This window comes from Conger conger, chromosome 12 (assembly GCF_963514075.1).
Source record: "Conger conger chromosome 12, fConCon1.1, whole genome shotgun sequence".
Classification (NCBI taxonomy): Eukaryota; Metazoa; Chordata; class Actinopteri; order Anguilliformes; family Congridae; genus Conger; species Conger conger.
The window spans coordinates 6,590,805-6,607,359 of NC_083771.1; the positions used below are offsets into that span (position 1 = coordinate 6,590,805).

The following is a 16,555-nucleotide window of genomic DNA, read 5'->3' on the forward strand; positions in this document are numbered from 1 at the left end:
ATATTCTTTTTTTCCCCCCCTGATGAACTCATGTAAAATTATACTGTTGAAAATGTCATGAGAGATTTTAAAGAACATGGCCTCTGTCAATGTCAGTGAAGAGGTACAGGGTTTGAATAAGTGTTCTTCTTCATTGCAGGAAGGTTAGAGAGCTGTGCAGGGTCTCATGGAATGTGCATGTTGTTGTCTGGGTTAAGTGGTGTACTTTTTAATGGCGGCATCAATATTTTGCCTAAATACATTTGAAACCAGACAGACAATTATTCATTGTTTTGTTTTCCCTACTACCTGATTTTCACAGATAACAATGTTTTTTGGAGAGAAAGAACTGGCTCCCTGTGTTTCAAATTAAAAAAATAAAAAAGTGTCGGTTGATTCCCTATAAACCTGGAATGACGATTGCCCCTCACCATATGTGGAAATTCCATTGTTTTGTAAATTACATTTTTAGTGTTGCCTGTGGCACATCACCGATGATGCACAAGCAATTTAAGAACCTATTCCAAACTTACAGATGAGCGTAGAATGCTACAGTCATGAAGTTGCTAAAGACCATATTTGTGGCAGGAAACTTGCAGAACAGTCATGCTACAAAACGGCAGGATTCGGGCCGCAGTGGTCTGGAGGCAGCAGTGTGTCATTCCGTGCTGAAGATCGTTTTCTCGGACTCTTGTTAATGAAAACGTAGGCCTATGGTGTTCTCGTCCTCTTCCACCCTGTTACTTGGGTAAGAAAATAGACCTTATCTGTAGACAAGTAGGTTGTGTCATGAACCGCGAGACGCCACATTTAGAAGCTATTATATATATGCTGCCTTTTCACCGTCTGTAAATTGCTGGCTGGATTTAGTATGAAATGCAAGGCGATCTCATACTTTTAATTGTTTATACATCAAATGAAACTAATATAAATATTGATTTAAAGAGTGAACTATAATGGTTTACAGTGTTAGCTCATATCCATAATGGGCAAGCTGCTAGATTCATAAGATTCCTGTGGAGGGATTCCCTATAAACCAATACTATTATTATATTATAATATATTATATTTTATTATATTACTGAACCATTTTCATTTAAAAAGAAATGTATGTATAGTGAAAATATTTGTTTACTATTACTGGCTTAAGGTGACAAAAAATGACTGCTTTTGTCTGCATAGCCACACAGATTTTAACTATTTAAAAATAAGGTTAAGAATATTTAAATCTAGGTTAGACAAGATTAATATTTGTGTAACCTAAGGGGGAACACATTCACCATGCTACATTGGAATGTAGTGTACAAGAGATGCTGGACCCTTCACTCCTCAAGGGGTGGACTGTGACCTCCAGTCATAAGTAGTGCTGGCATGGGGGGGTGTAATGACTACTGTACTACATTTCTAGCCTGCCAATATTTATATCTGGAATATACATTTTGTGATTCCATGAAAGCTTTATACTACACAATGCTACAGTTGATCCAAGTGGGAGAAAGTATTTTATTGGTAATATTAAGTCACATTCATTCCATATTATATTCGTATGTATATTCAGTGCAGATTAAAAAAAATTTTTCCACAGAAATGCATTAACTTATTTTCAGACATGGTAATACAATGATTCATTTTTATTCATTTTTATTTAAATATGTGACTTATTTTTCAAATCTTACATCTGCCAATTTCAGATTGATTACTCAGTTTCATTAGGTACAACAAGCATTTTAAGTTGTTCTGAAAAGCGCATCTACTAAATTCAATGGTATGTAACTTATTTGACTAAGTGCAATTTCAACAATCTCAGATAGTGCTTCTATACGATGCGACGCAGAAATAGCAGCCAGATATTTGCCAAACACGGTTTCCGTCATAGTCATTTCAAGACTCTTTCTTTGCATACATATTTGAGTCAATCTCAGATTTTAATATGGGGCCATATGTTATCTAAGGTAAAAAGCAAATTAGTCATTTTACCACGTGTTTCGCATCCCCTTTAAGATCGACTAGTGACATTACAGTTAGATGTTTATGTGGTGGACCTGATCCACATCTGCTGGTTTGGTTGAAACGTGTAACGGATCTAAGTGTCCTGTGACTCCTACGTCTGTACTTTATTATTCATCTATTATCTATTTTTTTATCTGTAAGATGCTAACATATGTAACCAGCTAAAGTCATTAGTAGCACATTTCCAATGTGTAAATATTTACAATATCAAGTAGTTATTCCCTTACCTGTAGAAAAACACCTCTGCATAATGCAAGATGTGATCTATGACTTAAAGATGGATATATGGCATCTGAAGAGAGTGACATAATATTCCTTCCATATTCCTGCAGGTATGTGGCAGCAAATGGTGCAGGTTCCAAGCTTTTTAGAAGCTCTGTAAAGATTCTTGGAAGAAATCTTAGGCTAAAACTAGTTACTTTTCATCCAATTAAAACTACTGTAGTTTTTATAGACTAAAACTAAGAATATTCAAATGACTAAAATGTGATGAAAAATAAAATGTATTTTGGTCATAAGAATATAACTACAATTAGATTTGTGGTCAAAATGATCACTGGCTTAAATTATGGACAAATTCAACCAGAACCATGTATAGACATGTAGGTAATAATAGGTATTGGGTAGTAATACCTATGTATGTTGAAGGGCTCTTTGATTTGATAGAACGGTTTTAAATACACTTTTTACATTGAAAATGTAATTTTGGGTAAAAAAAATAAAAAAATAAAATAAAACACACACAAGCTTGCTGATTTTATATCCATGCCAATGTGAACACAGATGCCCAGTGATGTCATTGCACAGTGCAAGTGGCTCATGTGGGCTCAATGGACACAATGAATTACCACTTTGAGCACTTCCGGCTCTTCAACCCTGATCTCATATTTGACTGAGCCATTGGGAATGCCTGGCTCAGCATTGTTTACCAACTTGTAAAGCATTCCAACGTTGTGTTGTTACTTGAACAAAGAAATGCAAGTACAATATCCTGACAGTTTTCTCAGATTTAGTGTGGTAAATGTCACAAAGTATGTTAAATTAGTGATTAGATTTTTACAGATATTTCGGCTGATGCATTTCTCGAATGTCTTAAGATCCTTTCGGCCAAAATGCTAGTGTATACCAGCTGTTATTTTAGGGTTGGAAAGATTTACTTATGACAATGGCACCATAATCACTTTGCTTGTATTGAAGCACAGGTGTTTCATGGTTTTTTTTATGGTGAGAATTGTATAGTGATTGGTGTTTGTTGGCTACCTTTGCGATTACTGAGCTCATCCCTCCTCTCTTCTGAACAATGTTTCAAACGGTTGGTTTGGGTAAGCCTAAGATTTGGCCTACATTTTTCTCAGCCTCCATAATTGCTTCTTTTACTGTCATTGGCACAACTCTGGTCCTCATGTTGACACACAAATAACTTACTCCATAGCTAATCAAAAGTCTAGTAATCAAGACTACATAGTGATGCAGTTGTAACTGCACTTTGGAAACAATTGACTAGTCAGAAATGCCTGTGAAGCCATTCGTCCCAAACATTGTGATGCCCTGAAATACATAAGAAAACATAAGTTACAGTTGGAGTACACAAGTGGGATTTTTCGGGGGGCGTTTTTGAAGGGCGTGGAGTCTATTTGACTGATGTGCGGATGAGGACGTCCGCTGCTGTCTGCTATTGTTTGGAAATTGAAGGTCGTTTGATCGACTGGTACACGATGACATCAAATCTCATAAAATATTGTTTACCAGGAAGTGGATGAAAAAAATATTGGTGTGAAAATACGCAAGAATTACATTTCGTATGGTTATGAAGAATAGGTGAAATTGAGGGAAAAGTCAATTTAGATTTCAGCTTGTCTTTAGTAAAACCTGAGGACTTTAACCGCAACTGTTTGATTACAAGTCTAAAATTGTAGGGTACAGAGCCAAATCAAGAATATTTCTCTTTGTCCCACACAGTATGCAGCACGCTCTGTGGTTAAAAATGAATACACATCTAAATGCAATCAAAAATAATGAAATGTATCGATAAATACGGATAGAATTCTGCCAGACCAGCCATTCATCGTCTCCAGCCGTACGCTGCAGTGGAGCGGGCCGTTGTGAAGATGAAGGGATTTTGCTAAACGTTGACGCGTACAGCTGCTGGAACGAGTGCTGCGGCACGGCTGAACCGTGGTATGTGAAGTGTGTGTGTTTTCCTCTCCTCTAATGACAAACGTGCTTTCTGAACTGGTTGAATGCAGATTTTTGTCTCGCACGTCTGTCCTCTTGGGTTGGGAAAGGGGGGGCACGGGGGGGGGGGGGGGATTTCCACATGTGAAGCAATTTGAAGAATGAGCCTCTCGCTGTAATGTATTGCCGGGAACAAAATCCCTTTCAAAATGGCGGCGTTTTTTTTTTTTTTTTTTTTTTCTTCCTTCCTTCCTGCTCACGGGCCTGACTTTGAGCCCAGCTCCCATGCGCCTGTAAATGGTCCTCCTCACATTCACCTTCTTCTGTCAGGCACGTCTGACGATACCGCTGTCGTACTGTACGTTGTTTTTCAGCCTCGGTCTTCCCCCCTCGTAGCCTCCATTTTCTCTGCTCGTGCATGTGAATGCAACCTGCTTCTCACGATGCTTTCATTATTCGCCTTTCTTCCCGATTGCCCTGTTTTCTACGGCTCGGTTAATATCGATCCGCTAAGCGTAACGAGGCCAGTTGACTGAATTGCAGTGTGTTTGTTTGTAAGATAATGACATTTGTTTTAATAGGTGCTGCTCATAGTGAAGTTTATCCTGCCAATTCATTTTTCCTTATTTTGAACATGTGCTGTTCTGACATGCAGTAATGTAATATTAACTTATGTAACGAAAATAAGTCAAACAAGTGCTTTTGTTATTGGTATCAACACTCTGGGCCTATGGATATTGTCATGTCTACCTTCATTTAGGCTAACGTGACAAAGATGCTATAAAGTTTTGTAATGCTTGTTTTGGATGAAACGTTCAGTTTTAACAATGGTCCTGTAATGCACCAGGAGACACACTGGACCCCTTTTACCATAACTGTGAATCTGTACCATTTGTGTGTGTGTGTTTGTTTGTGTGTGTTTGTGTTTGTTTGTTTGTGTGTGTGTGTGTGTGTGTGTGTGTGTGTCCTGGCTTACCTAAGAACAATATGAGTTGCCATGCATGGAGACACGCCTTGCTCTCCATTTGAGCGCTGGCAGGTTCTGTGATGGCCGTCTTAAGTTAAGGGAGTTGGATGGAGCGATGGAGTCAAGTTTCAGCGCAGTGCTCTTTTGGGTAGTTTATCTGGAGGCCAAACCGATCAATTTACTTCCCAAAGTGATGTCACCTCTGAACAGTATGTTCAATTTTGTGCTTCTACAATCAAAACAATATTCTACACCAGGGGTCACCAGCCCTGTTCCTGGAGATCTACCGTCCTGAAGGTTGTCACTCCAACCCTAATTTGGCACACCTCATTCTATTAATTAGCAGCTCAGTGAGATCTGAAGCTGTTGAATAATGGTAAATGGTAAATGGCCCGCTTTGTTTGGGCTGGAGTGAAAACATACAGGACAGCAGATCTCCAGGAACAGGGTTAGGGACCACTGCTCTACACCCATTATCATGATTAATATAACTAACATTTGCTAGTCGTTCACAGTGAGTCTCTGTTTACCCAAACTAGTACTGCACTTTGGGTAATTCTGGCTAGTTATACTACTGTTGCTGGCTAGTCACACGGAGTACCCCCGGTTAGTAGCACTTCACCTTGCATTGCTTCATTTTTGTTGAAAATGAGAGTGAGTAAAATCAACAAACAAATCTGAAAATACTTTCATCCTTCACTCTGTTGCCAATCCTGGTCCAGACCATAGGCAGCTCCTGTGTCCACTAGAACCCTGTTGGCCTCCCAGGGTTAAAGTCCGTAGTTGGTAGAAATTTGTGTCCTTGGATTTTCACAACGAATAGATGTTTTTCCCTCTTTGGTGGGCTTCTATTCTGCTCTCTGTTATTATCGTTCCATTTTTCCTTAATTAAAAATGTTGCAGAATAATGTTTTTTTCTTTTTTTTTTTTTTCCATACTGTTTTTGTTCGTCTGGTAACTGGTTCTGGCTTTAGAGGTCACACAGCATGGACACCATTCACAGCAAAAGAATTCAGTGATGCAAAAAATAAAGAAATATGTAAGCTTAAATCATAATTTCAGAATTTTTGCAACAACCCCCCATATAAATGGGTCAAAACAGAATTAAATTAACAATTATTTCAGGCATCATATCATCAAGGTCATAGTTTAAAGAAGGGCGTCATCACCACCTTTCACACCAGTAAAGCCATATGGTTTTAATTGTTATTTTACCTTCACTGCAGTAGATTTAGAGAGCTTGACTGCAATGCAAGGTGTCATGGCATGTGTGTGCCGTTGTATTGGATATATGAAATGCTTTCACAGTGGTTAAGTGATTAAGTTTATTGAATTGTACTGAAGAGTGAGGGTGCTTCCTAGACTATAGTTTAAAATATAGGTTTTTGCTTTTTTGTACACAGGAGAAATATGTATTATGGGGGATATGGTATTTTGGTTTTTAATTTTCCCTTTGAATTTGAACTGTCGAGTGCTGTTTCAAACGTAGTCGATTAGGACCATCTACTACATTTACATTTGTGGAATAGACAGCAGGCACATTTGTTTACAGAGTAATAGAAAATAAATGAAAAACATGTTTTTGTGGCTTGTGGAATTAACTTGTTGATGTTGTAATTAAAATGCTGCTATGGAGGCGAGAAAAAAAAAAAATCATAATTTGTAAATTTGTGATCTTCTTCCCAACTGAAGTATTTCTCCAAGGGACTATGTTATTAGATTTTACCCGTTTAATCTGAATTCCAGAAACCGTACTGTATGTATGCTGTTCATGTTGTCTATGATTTTTACTATAATTTTAAACAAACTGTGCATGTGTGTTAAAACCAGCTTTCTCCTTGTGTATTTTTAAAACCATTAGTACGGCGCCCCAAACGTTATGCCAGTCTACACCCCCATATAAATGATTCAGCCCGTCTTACCCATTTGCTGCAAGTGCTACATGTCAGTAAGCAAGCGAGAGAATGATAGCCTCATCCAACTATGATTGTATGCCATCTGCACCAGTCCCAAACCCACTATTGCACTGACCAAGAGTCACTGTTTGATCAGTCTTTTTGCACCCTCAAAATATGGTAATTCTCTGAAAGTGTCAGTGTCTGTTTTGTGTGCGTCAGAACCGTATGCCTTGAACATCACTGCTTTTTAGAGGGAGATAAAAAGGATAACGGCGTATTTAACACTTGTAGTGTTTTTTTTTTTTCTTCCACATTACAAGCGGTAACTTGCTGAAGACAGTGGAAACATTGGGAAAAGGAAACATTTCTGTCATCTTCAATCCCCATGGGACTGCACAATTTCACCTGTCTAAATATGCACAGGGGAATTTGACGGTAAAATGTAATTATGAAAAGCTGAATTTGTCGTGCTGTCGAACCTCAAACAGAAAGCCGGGGTCTGCTGCCTCCCTTTCTAAAGTGAATGGGTTTGTGATATGATTATATTATTATATGATTATATTACTTTGAATACAGTGGTGCTGTATGCAATTCTCTCTGCATTTGTGGTCTCTGCTTATATGACTCAATTTGTATTCTTTTTGCGATCATGGCTTTTTTTGGGGATGCATCTTATTTGTGGTTCTGTCAAGCTGGTAAAGCCTACATTTTGGCCAATTCTAGCACTGGAACTGAAATGTCGTTAGTAATTGGGAGTGCTTTGTACATTACCTGTCTGTGAATGTGAGGCACTGCTTTTCCAACCCAGCGACAGATGCATGGAGGGTCAGCAGAGGAAAAACCAAACAAAAAACCCAACGTTGTTGTTTGGCTCAGTCCTGTGATTGCTGAGAGAGAACGGAATCTGTTTAAAAAGGATGCATATATATATATATATATATGGACGTAAATAGGTAGAGTTTGGTGGACGGGGATTTTGATGTTACTGTTGTGGGCTGCTCTGGGGGTACACGCTGTTGATTAGAAATGTGACCTATTTTTTTTCCCTGCTCCCCTCCGAAGCGGGAGATGGGGGAGGGGAACGCGCTGTGTGCTTTAGCGGTGCGGGGCGTTTCCTGCCGTATCCCAGCATTCCCCGCCACGTTCGGCTGCGGGTTGTTCTCCGTGCTAATCTCGCCTCCGCTCTGCCGATTCGGTGTGTCGCCTTGAGCTCGGCCACTGCACAACTGTAATGGTGGTCACCTCTACACTCATTGGCTAAACCTTTTTGCATTTTGTCAAACACTGCGTTCTCTTACGGTCGTGAGAGACATAACGAGAGTCGTAAATGTAAGTTGCCACGTTAAATCAATCACTATTTTTCAGCAGTAACTCAGTAACCATCTTTTTTTTTTTATTGACTGAAGAAGTTAAATTCTGATAATGGCTGTACAGTTGACAGATGCTGAGATATTGGCATGCAGTATTGTTTATGTGCCTGAAGCCACCGTATTTATTTTTATGTCTTCATCCATTTTTTAAGTGAAACTTAAAGGCAAATTGGCGACCAATATAATGTTTCTGGAAAATCGATATGACCGATGAAACATAAATATATTCTGTGTATCCATGAGAGTTTGTTGTGCAACAGCAACAGTAGCTTCATTTATAAAACATGAAGGCAAAGATAACCTGTGACAAAACAAATTTGTGCAACAATGAATGTGGTTGTATTATAGTTATTCAGTATTATTCATTATTCATGGAGACTAGCGAAGCTTAAGCCTCCATTTTTAAATAGTTTAAACAATTTTTAAGCAACATCATTTCTAAATGGTTTTGGCAGTGTGACGCACAGGATTTGAGCCTGCAACTTTCCAATTGCAGTTCCTCAAAAACAATTTCAGTCCAATATGCGATACATATTGAGGCAATTAGAATTAACCCATTTCTACAGTAATTATGGTAGTGCTGCTAATGACAGGATTTGCACAGGACCACAACAACCACAAGTTTTTGATATTGTAATGGCCCCATTCTCGTTTCACTGTAAACGCTGTTGAGATGTTCTCTTGTCATTAAACCAGCGGTAATACGAGATGGTTTAATGTCGTTGTACTCCTGAGCCTGAATTGCTTGAATAAATGTTCACTTATAAAATTGGATGTAAAAAGAATGTAAGCTGTGTAAATCGTCCTGCATAGCGGCATTTGCTAAATTCCTACAACATAAATTTTCTGTGCTCAAGTTGTTTGTAGCTTTTTATGTGGGCAGATTTACTGAATAGATCTGCTATGCAATTATGTATTTTGCCCACTGCTGAACCTATGCTGGGCCCGGCTGGCTAATATTAGAAGCGCTACAGTAATGAGTATCTAAATGCTATGCAATTTAGATGCCTGGTTCTGCCTTTCAAGGTCAAACAATGGACAATATCCGAGGATTGGTCCATTTTCAGTTAATGATGCCTGGAAAATCTTGCATTGCCATTGCCAATTCTTGCAATTTTAGGTCAGATGGTTAAAAAAAAAAAGAAAAAAGTTGATGCAAATTCAAACTGAAGTTTTAAGCTGTCATTACTGTAGAATGGCTGCTCTAACAATTGCCTTGCTTACCCTGAATGTACAGATCGTACCCCCATACCATAATTTATTTTGCATATTTAAATGGATGTAATACCATCATGCCTTGTTCACACAAAAGCACCCAAAAAAATGACCAACTTAGTCCACCATATACAGTAATTTCCCTATGTAATAATGCTTTAATTACAACATAATTTATAATTCAATACCACACGTGTGTGTAGGCAATTGCATTTCGCATTTTCACTTGTCAGGGAAATAAATGAATGGGAATCGCTTGTCACGTGTTAATATGCACATTCAAGGTGTGTGTGTTGCTTAGGGAAGGTGGAGCCGTGCGTAGGGAACACGGCGACCTGTAGCGTAGTGGTTAAGGTGCATGACTGGGAACCGCAAGGGTCGGTGGTTCGATCCCCGGTGTAGCCACAATAAGATCCACACAGCCGTTGGGCCTTTGAGCAAGGCCCTTAACCCTGCATTGCTCCAGGGGAGGACTGTCTCCTGCTTAGTCTAATCAACTGTACGTCGCTCTGGATAAGAGCGTCTGCCAAATGCCATTAATGTAATGTAATATGTAATGTAATGGAACGTGGAGCTGCGCTTAGGGAACGAGGAGCCCCGCTTAGGGAAGAGGTGTAAGCTGTAAAATGCAGGACGGCGGTGGAGATTTCTCTCCGTAGGCGAAGGGGAGTGCCGATATGGTTGGCAGTCTGATCTTATTTAATTAAGCTGCAATGGGAAGTTTAGCTTTGAGGATTTAGGCATCATTTTAAAAGACATACTTTGAAACATGATCAAGTTCTTATGTATGTGTGTATGAGCAGAGCCATTTTACAAGACTCAGGAACCAGTGCTGCTGCAACACGCAGCGGTGTTTGTGGAAGGGGGGCAAATGGAGGGGAAAATGTTCGGTATTGGTTGCTATAGCAACCCCCCCCCCCCCCCCCATACCACCGATTAATTTATTTATTTACTTGAAAGAAATGCAGCGGGAGAATCCAAACCAAATCATTCATACATATTCCTCAAGTAGAGGTAACGTTGAATTTGATTTGAAAAGGGTGCGCGGTGTCCGAGTCGTGCATTTTGAAACTCAAAGGCAGCGTTTTCAACGCCGCAGCGAGCCGTGCTCCACCATAGCTGGCCTCTGTGTCCATTCCGTTGTGTTTAATAGCTGCGGATCGGAAGAATGACCGGAAATTGGTGAACAGAACAACACAAGTATATTGCATGGTAACCAAATCAAAGGCTGTGGGAGAGAAAAAAATTTAATTATAACAGAATGGCAAATTCACCAAAACACAATATATTGCAATACAAATGCACAATTATACCATGATAATTATTATATTAGAGTGTTAATAGGGATAGTTGCTAGAGAAGGAAACCACTGTAGTTTCTTTGTTGCCAAATTTAGGTGAATGCTTTTGAGCTTTCTCTAAGTCTTAAATAAAGAAAATAACTGTGCCAGCATATGGGAGACGAAGAATGTTTGTATTTCATTCATGCAATTGTATTTTGAAAGTTCGCCAAATGGGCCATTATTAGTGCCCCTCGGTACAATGGGTCAGATGTGTTGTGGGTGCGGCTCCATCGGTTTTTAGTTTCTGGGTAGTACACCTTTCATTTATTTTATCTCTGATCCTTCAAATTCTCTAAGGAAGCCCTCTGGTCTGATTTGGGTGGGATATGATATTCGTATACCTCTTAAGCCAGGAATGCACCAAAAGCACCAAGTACTAGCCGGGAGTGGTCTGTCCAAACTCTGACATAGTGTTCATGCTGGTCCCACTCCTCATTTGCATTATTCTCAAGGCATGCAGTCGACACAGCAACAGAGTAGACATTGAGAGAACCATGAAGCCGATGTCCGAGTCTTACATTATCTTACATTTACATTTTAGCCATTTAGCAGAATTTCTAGGTACAATTTGAAAAGGTGTGTTTTCAGTCCCCTGTCAAAATACAGGGAGGGATTCTGCTGTTCTGACAGTGATAGGCAGGTCATTCCACCACTGAGGAACCAGAACAGAGAACAGGTGTGAACGCGCAGCTCGACCACCTGGTGCTCATAATGAGGAGACCACAAGGCGACCAGAGCTGGCGGACCGGAGTGGCCTTGCTGGGGTGTAGGGAGCAATTACAGTCTGGGTGTACAGTGGGGCAGTGCCCTTAGCAGCCCGGAATGCCAACACCAGCACCTTGAAGTGTGCAGCAATAGGCAGCCAGTGGAGTTGGTGCTGACTTTATCAAGTCTAACCTTGTTTGTGATGGACGATAAAAGGACATAGAGAAAGTGTTCGAGGCGTTCCGTGTGGATTAAGCCACGGTTGCTACAGCGACAAGCACAGGTTGCCTTCTGGATGGAATTTGTGTGGTGAACTGTGAGTCTCCACAGTCTGACCTGCGTCTGATGTTTCTTTAAAGATATTCCAGTCCCGTGGTTGTATCCTGGCACTCGGCGGGCGAACTCTGCGCCCGACAGAAACCATGTGTCTTGTGTGTTTTACGGCGTTTTTGTGTGTTTGGATAATATCACGCAGATGTCTGCCTATCCATGTGCATCAGACTCACTCGCGTTGTAAAAGCTCCCATAAATGCTTGTGTAATAACGACTGCCGGTGTGTCCCGTCTGCTTCTCCTCCCAGATGGAAGATGGCCAGACGCTGTTTGACTACAACGTTGGCCTGAACGACATCGTGCAGCTGCTGATCCGCTCCACGGCTGACCCGCCCGACAGCCCCCTGCTGAAGGACTGCGAAGGCATGGCCTGTAGCTCCGTACAACCCCCTCTCCCCACCGCCCCCGTCCCCGCCCCCACCCCCGCCATCACCAGCACCAGCACCAGCACCTCCACCTCCACCTCCGCCACCTCCGCCGTCAACAACAATGGATCCAAGACCTCCACTCCACCACCTGACAATCAGCCCTCAACCTCCACACGCTCATATCTCATAGAACCTGGTCTGGGAAACTACAAGGTGAGTGTCTGTGCGTTTGTGTTTCTGTGCGAGTCTCCTGTGCATTCGTCCGTGAATACAGCCAACGTCTGGGACAGACATTTTGGTGGAATACTGTGGCGTAATACATTGTTCCATGTATCTGTAACATCCAGATGGCTTATAATTACGGGATTCTTTGTTACCAAAATCATCCAAGGACCTTGATTGATGTAAACATTGATACGCCATCTTGTGAGCTTTTCCTGTACGAGCATTGAAACGTGAACTGTCCTGTCTGTATGTAGGTTGATTGTGTTATGTTATTCTGCACTCACTCCAGTGTGTAGCCCAATAATAAGCAGGAACGAAGGGATTTCTAGTGATTTGTTGTGATGTGGGCATGGTGCTCAGAGGAATGAATGCGCAAAGGAGACGTTATGATTTGCTGTACTTTAGAACTGTTCTCCAAAACTGCGAATAAGCCTGAGAAATTCAGCTCTGAAAAATCCATCCTGAAAAACCGAGATAATCACTGTTGCATAACGTAGCAGGGACGGGGTGGGGTTTCTGTTTTTTGGATTCAGGACGCATATTCTGCACATATTCTGTTGCTAATATTTTCAAATGCGTATTTAGCAAATTGATAATGGTCAACAAGTAGAAACCATTGAATAGTTACTTACTTTGGTTGAAAGTAAATGCATTTTGTGTTAAATTGTGCATATATATAGAGAAAACAATTCTAAAGACTGGATGTCCTGTAAAAATGGCTGATTGTATTTTTTAAACAAGAAATGGAAATATGTCTAAAGTCTCCCCACTATGGCAGATTTCTATTATTATCATTTTATTTTTTAAAAGAAACTACCTTTCCCCACCTCTTTTTTGTTTATTAGCTGGAGTTCGGGCTCCGACGGTTGTGAGTTTGATTTGGCCGGCCTCTCCCAGAGCTCTTTCACACCCTTGCTTCTTTCGCCATCTCCATGGCAACCCGCTGACACAGCATACAGAGCGTTTAGCTGCTGTACTCGGGGCATTTCGGGTGCCAGGTCCTGGCAAGCAGGCTGGGAACTGTGAATGGCTGTCATTTCCTGTGTGCCCTCAAGGTCCACTCTGCTGCAATACTGCCCTGGGTCCTGGGATGAAGGCCTTTTTAAAGGCAGACCTGACAAAATGGCACCCAGACTATGTTCTATCTGAGTCAGACGCTAGCGTAAATTGCAGTTTTAAGTACCCGGGTTCTAGTCTGTACACCGGGTCAATTTTCTTTTGGTTTCTCCCCCCCCCCCACCCCCCTCCTTTGAAACAGGATATTAGAATAACAGAGTGTCATTTCCAGTTTACTGAGCGCTTTGTTGCTTAATTAAAGCAGACTATTAATTTTCTTTTCTTTTGTGATTTTTATCTCGAATGTCAACCGACTTGTCTTCTCACCTAATACACACTCATCTTTCAGTGCGGGTTCATTAATGGTTTAGAAAGCGTGAAAAAATGTAACTGCTTTCTCTCATTAAGACCCATAACCAGAATGTTCTGTCTTCCGGTTCAAAAGGTAGAGTATTCTCATGAGCATATTACTTTAAAGGCCAAGTCTGCTGTTTGTGCTTTAATGCTACAGGACAACCGTGCATGGTGGATAGCTTGCTATTCTTTGTTTGTTTGAAATAGGATTGGAAGGGACTGCAGTAATGTATTTGGAAGGGCCATGCATAGTTTTAGCCTTTCTTTTTTACTTAATATTGTCAGCCTATTCCCACTCTTTATGTAGTGTGTTATTCAAAATTATTTTGCCGTATTTATGGTCAAAGAGCAAGTCGTCCTGTCGCCAGGGACTGGAATGGATGTAGGCAATATGGAATATGAAAATATATTATATTTTTAGCCCCTTAAGATTATAACGCGTATGTTGCATGAATAAAAAAAAGAATTATGTCTGGAGTGATTTGGATATAAAATGCAATATCATGTAGAAATACTTGCAAAATGTGTGCTTGTATTTTGTGTTGGATCACAGCCATACACCCACAAGTCTTAAGTCTGCCAATGTTTCACTAAACTGTGTGACTAGAGCACAATATGAACAATATCCTTCAAACCATATTGTATATTAAATTATAAAGCGGGTAGGGCAAATCTCGCAATCTGTTTGGTTAATAGTTGTGGTATAATAACCGTATAACCGTCTAATGCTTCTTTACAATTTTAATTATAATTCCGCGGCTAAGCGTCAGTTTGTTACAGTTCCACTCAGAGGATGGGGGTTCGATTCCCGGTCCCGCCAAAGCCGAGTTTGGCCAGCTCTCACGGAGCGGCATAATTGGCTTGCAGCTCCGAGGGAGGGACTCGGCAGGGGCGAGTAGGATCGCTGTGCACAATCAGTGCCCCGGGCGCCTCAGAATCACGGTCACGGGCCGGACGACGCGGCTTTAAGAAGGCGCGTCGTTCTCAGGATCACCTGATCCATCCGAGGCATGGGGTCATTGACAGTGCATCCTCAGCTACCGTCGATAATTGGAGAAGATGGGGTAGCAAACCAAATTGGCTACCAAATTGGGAGAATATGGGAATATATATCTCAAAATGGAAAACGGTTACATGTAGCCAATGGGCATCAGTCACCTTGGCAACAGTGACGCCCAGGATCTGCACACAGGGACGAGGAGCTACACCAGCACCTGCCTCCCTGGCACCGTGATCCAGGAACTAACTAATCTGATGTGGGTCTCCAGGCGAGACATTATGTCCATAAGTGGGCAGAACTGCAAGAGCTCTCTCTCTCCCTCTCTCTCCCGAGTTATTTGCGACCAAGACTGGAGCAGCATCGCTACCTCTCCGAAAAATACCCCACTTTCACCAAACAAAACGAGTAGAGCTGTGCGAAATGTGGTCCCACTGATATTGGACAGTTTTTTAGTGGTTGCACAATCAATGGATGTACAGATAAGCATCAGTAAGGAATAAAGTCCTGTTAGCTCACTAACGCTAGCTTGCTTGGAAGAACAAAAGTGTTTTCATACATTGCATAGCAACCACCTGGCACTATGTATGGGCAGCCGGGAACTAATTTTCTAGCTACTTTTGTGTAAATTCACCCAAAAAAAATAGGTGAATCTTCCCAGGAGTGGCCAGCCTGCCAAAATTCCTGCACTGGTGCCGTGAACTCATCCTCAAGTCTTTTGGATTAATGTGCTATGGACAAACTTTTTGAATGATACGCATCCCATTATTTCTGGCATAAAGCAAATGCAGCATTTTCACAGTAAGAACATCATACCAAAGGTCAAACATGGTGATAATTGTGTGATGGTGTGCTTTGCTACCTCAGGAACCCGGACAACTTGCCAATATTGAAGGAACCATGAATTCTGCTTTGTACCAGAACATTTTTTTAAGGAGAATATCTGGTCATCTATCCATGAGCTGAAGCTGATGCGTAATTGGGTTATCCATCCAATCCATCCAATTGACATTTAAAAAAAAATCTGAATTAGTGTTGGAGAGGTGTAGTCCTGCTGACTTGAATCCAATGGATTTGGTGGCAGGACCTGAACAGAGCAGTTCATGCTCAAAAACCTTGTCATTAATTCAGAAGAGTGGGCTAAAATGCCTCCACAGTTGTATGAAAGACTGATAGGAAGAGTTGCAGTTGTGGGTTGGTTGCAGTTATCCCTGATAAAGATAATGTAAGCAGTTATTATGTTTAAGGAGGCTTTTACTTTTTCACATTAAACTTTTTTTCAATAAAATAAATGAAACCATAATAAAATAAATAAAATAAATAAAATAAATAAAATAAATAAAATAATAATAATAATAATGTTTTCTGTTTACTCAGGTTCCTTTTGTCTAATACGGAAACCATTCAGTGCAACAAATATGCAATAATAGAGGAAATCAAGAAGGGGGCAAATACTTTTTCAGGGCACTGTCTATTATCATATTTGCCACTTTATAAAAGCAATAACTCTCTCCAGGCCATGGTATGTTGTGATTATATCACAGCTAGGGGGGTTTCTCTGC

The 16,555-nt window shown here is 40.8% G+C and overlaps 1 protein-coding gene across 2 annotated transcripts in view; it reads left to right on the forward strand.

Moving 5' to 3' along the window:
* LOC133141815 (E3 ubiquitin-protein ligase UHRF2-like) overlaps positions 1-16,555 on the forward strand; it is a 54,341-nt gene that overhangs the window by 3,191 nt on the left and 34,595 nt on the right. For both annotated transcript variants that reach the window (XM_061262580.1, XM_061262581.1), the window contains exon 2: positions 12,242-12,574. In XM_061262580.1, the coding sequence (XP_061118564.1) occupies positions 12,242-12,574 (333 nt within the window). The remainder of the gene's footprint in view (positions 1-12,241; positions 12,575-16,555) is intronic.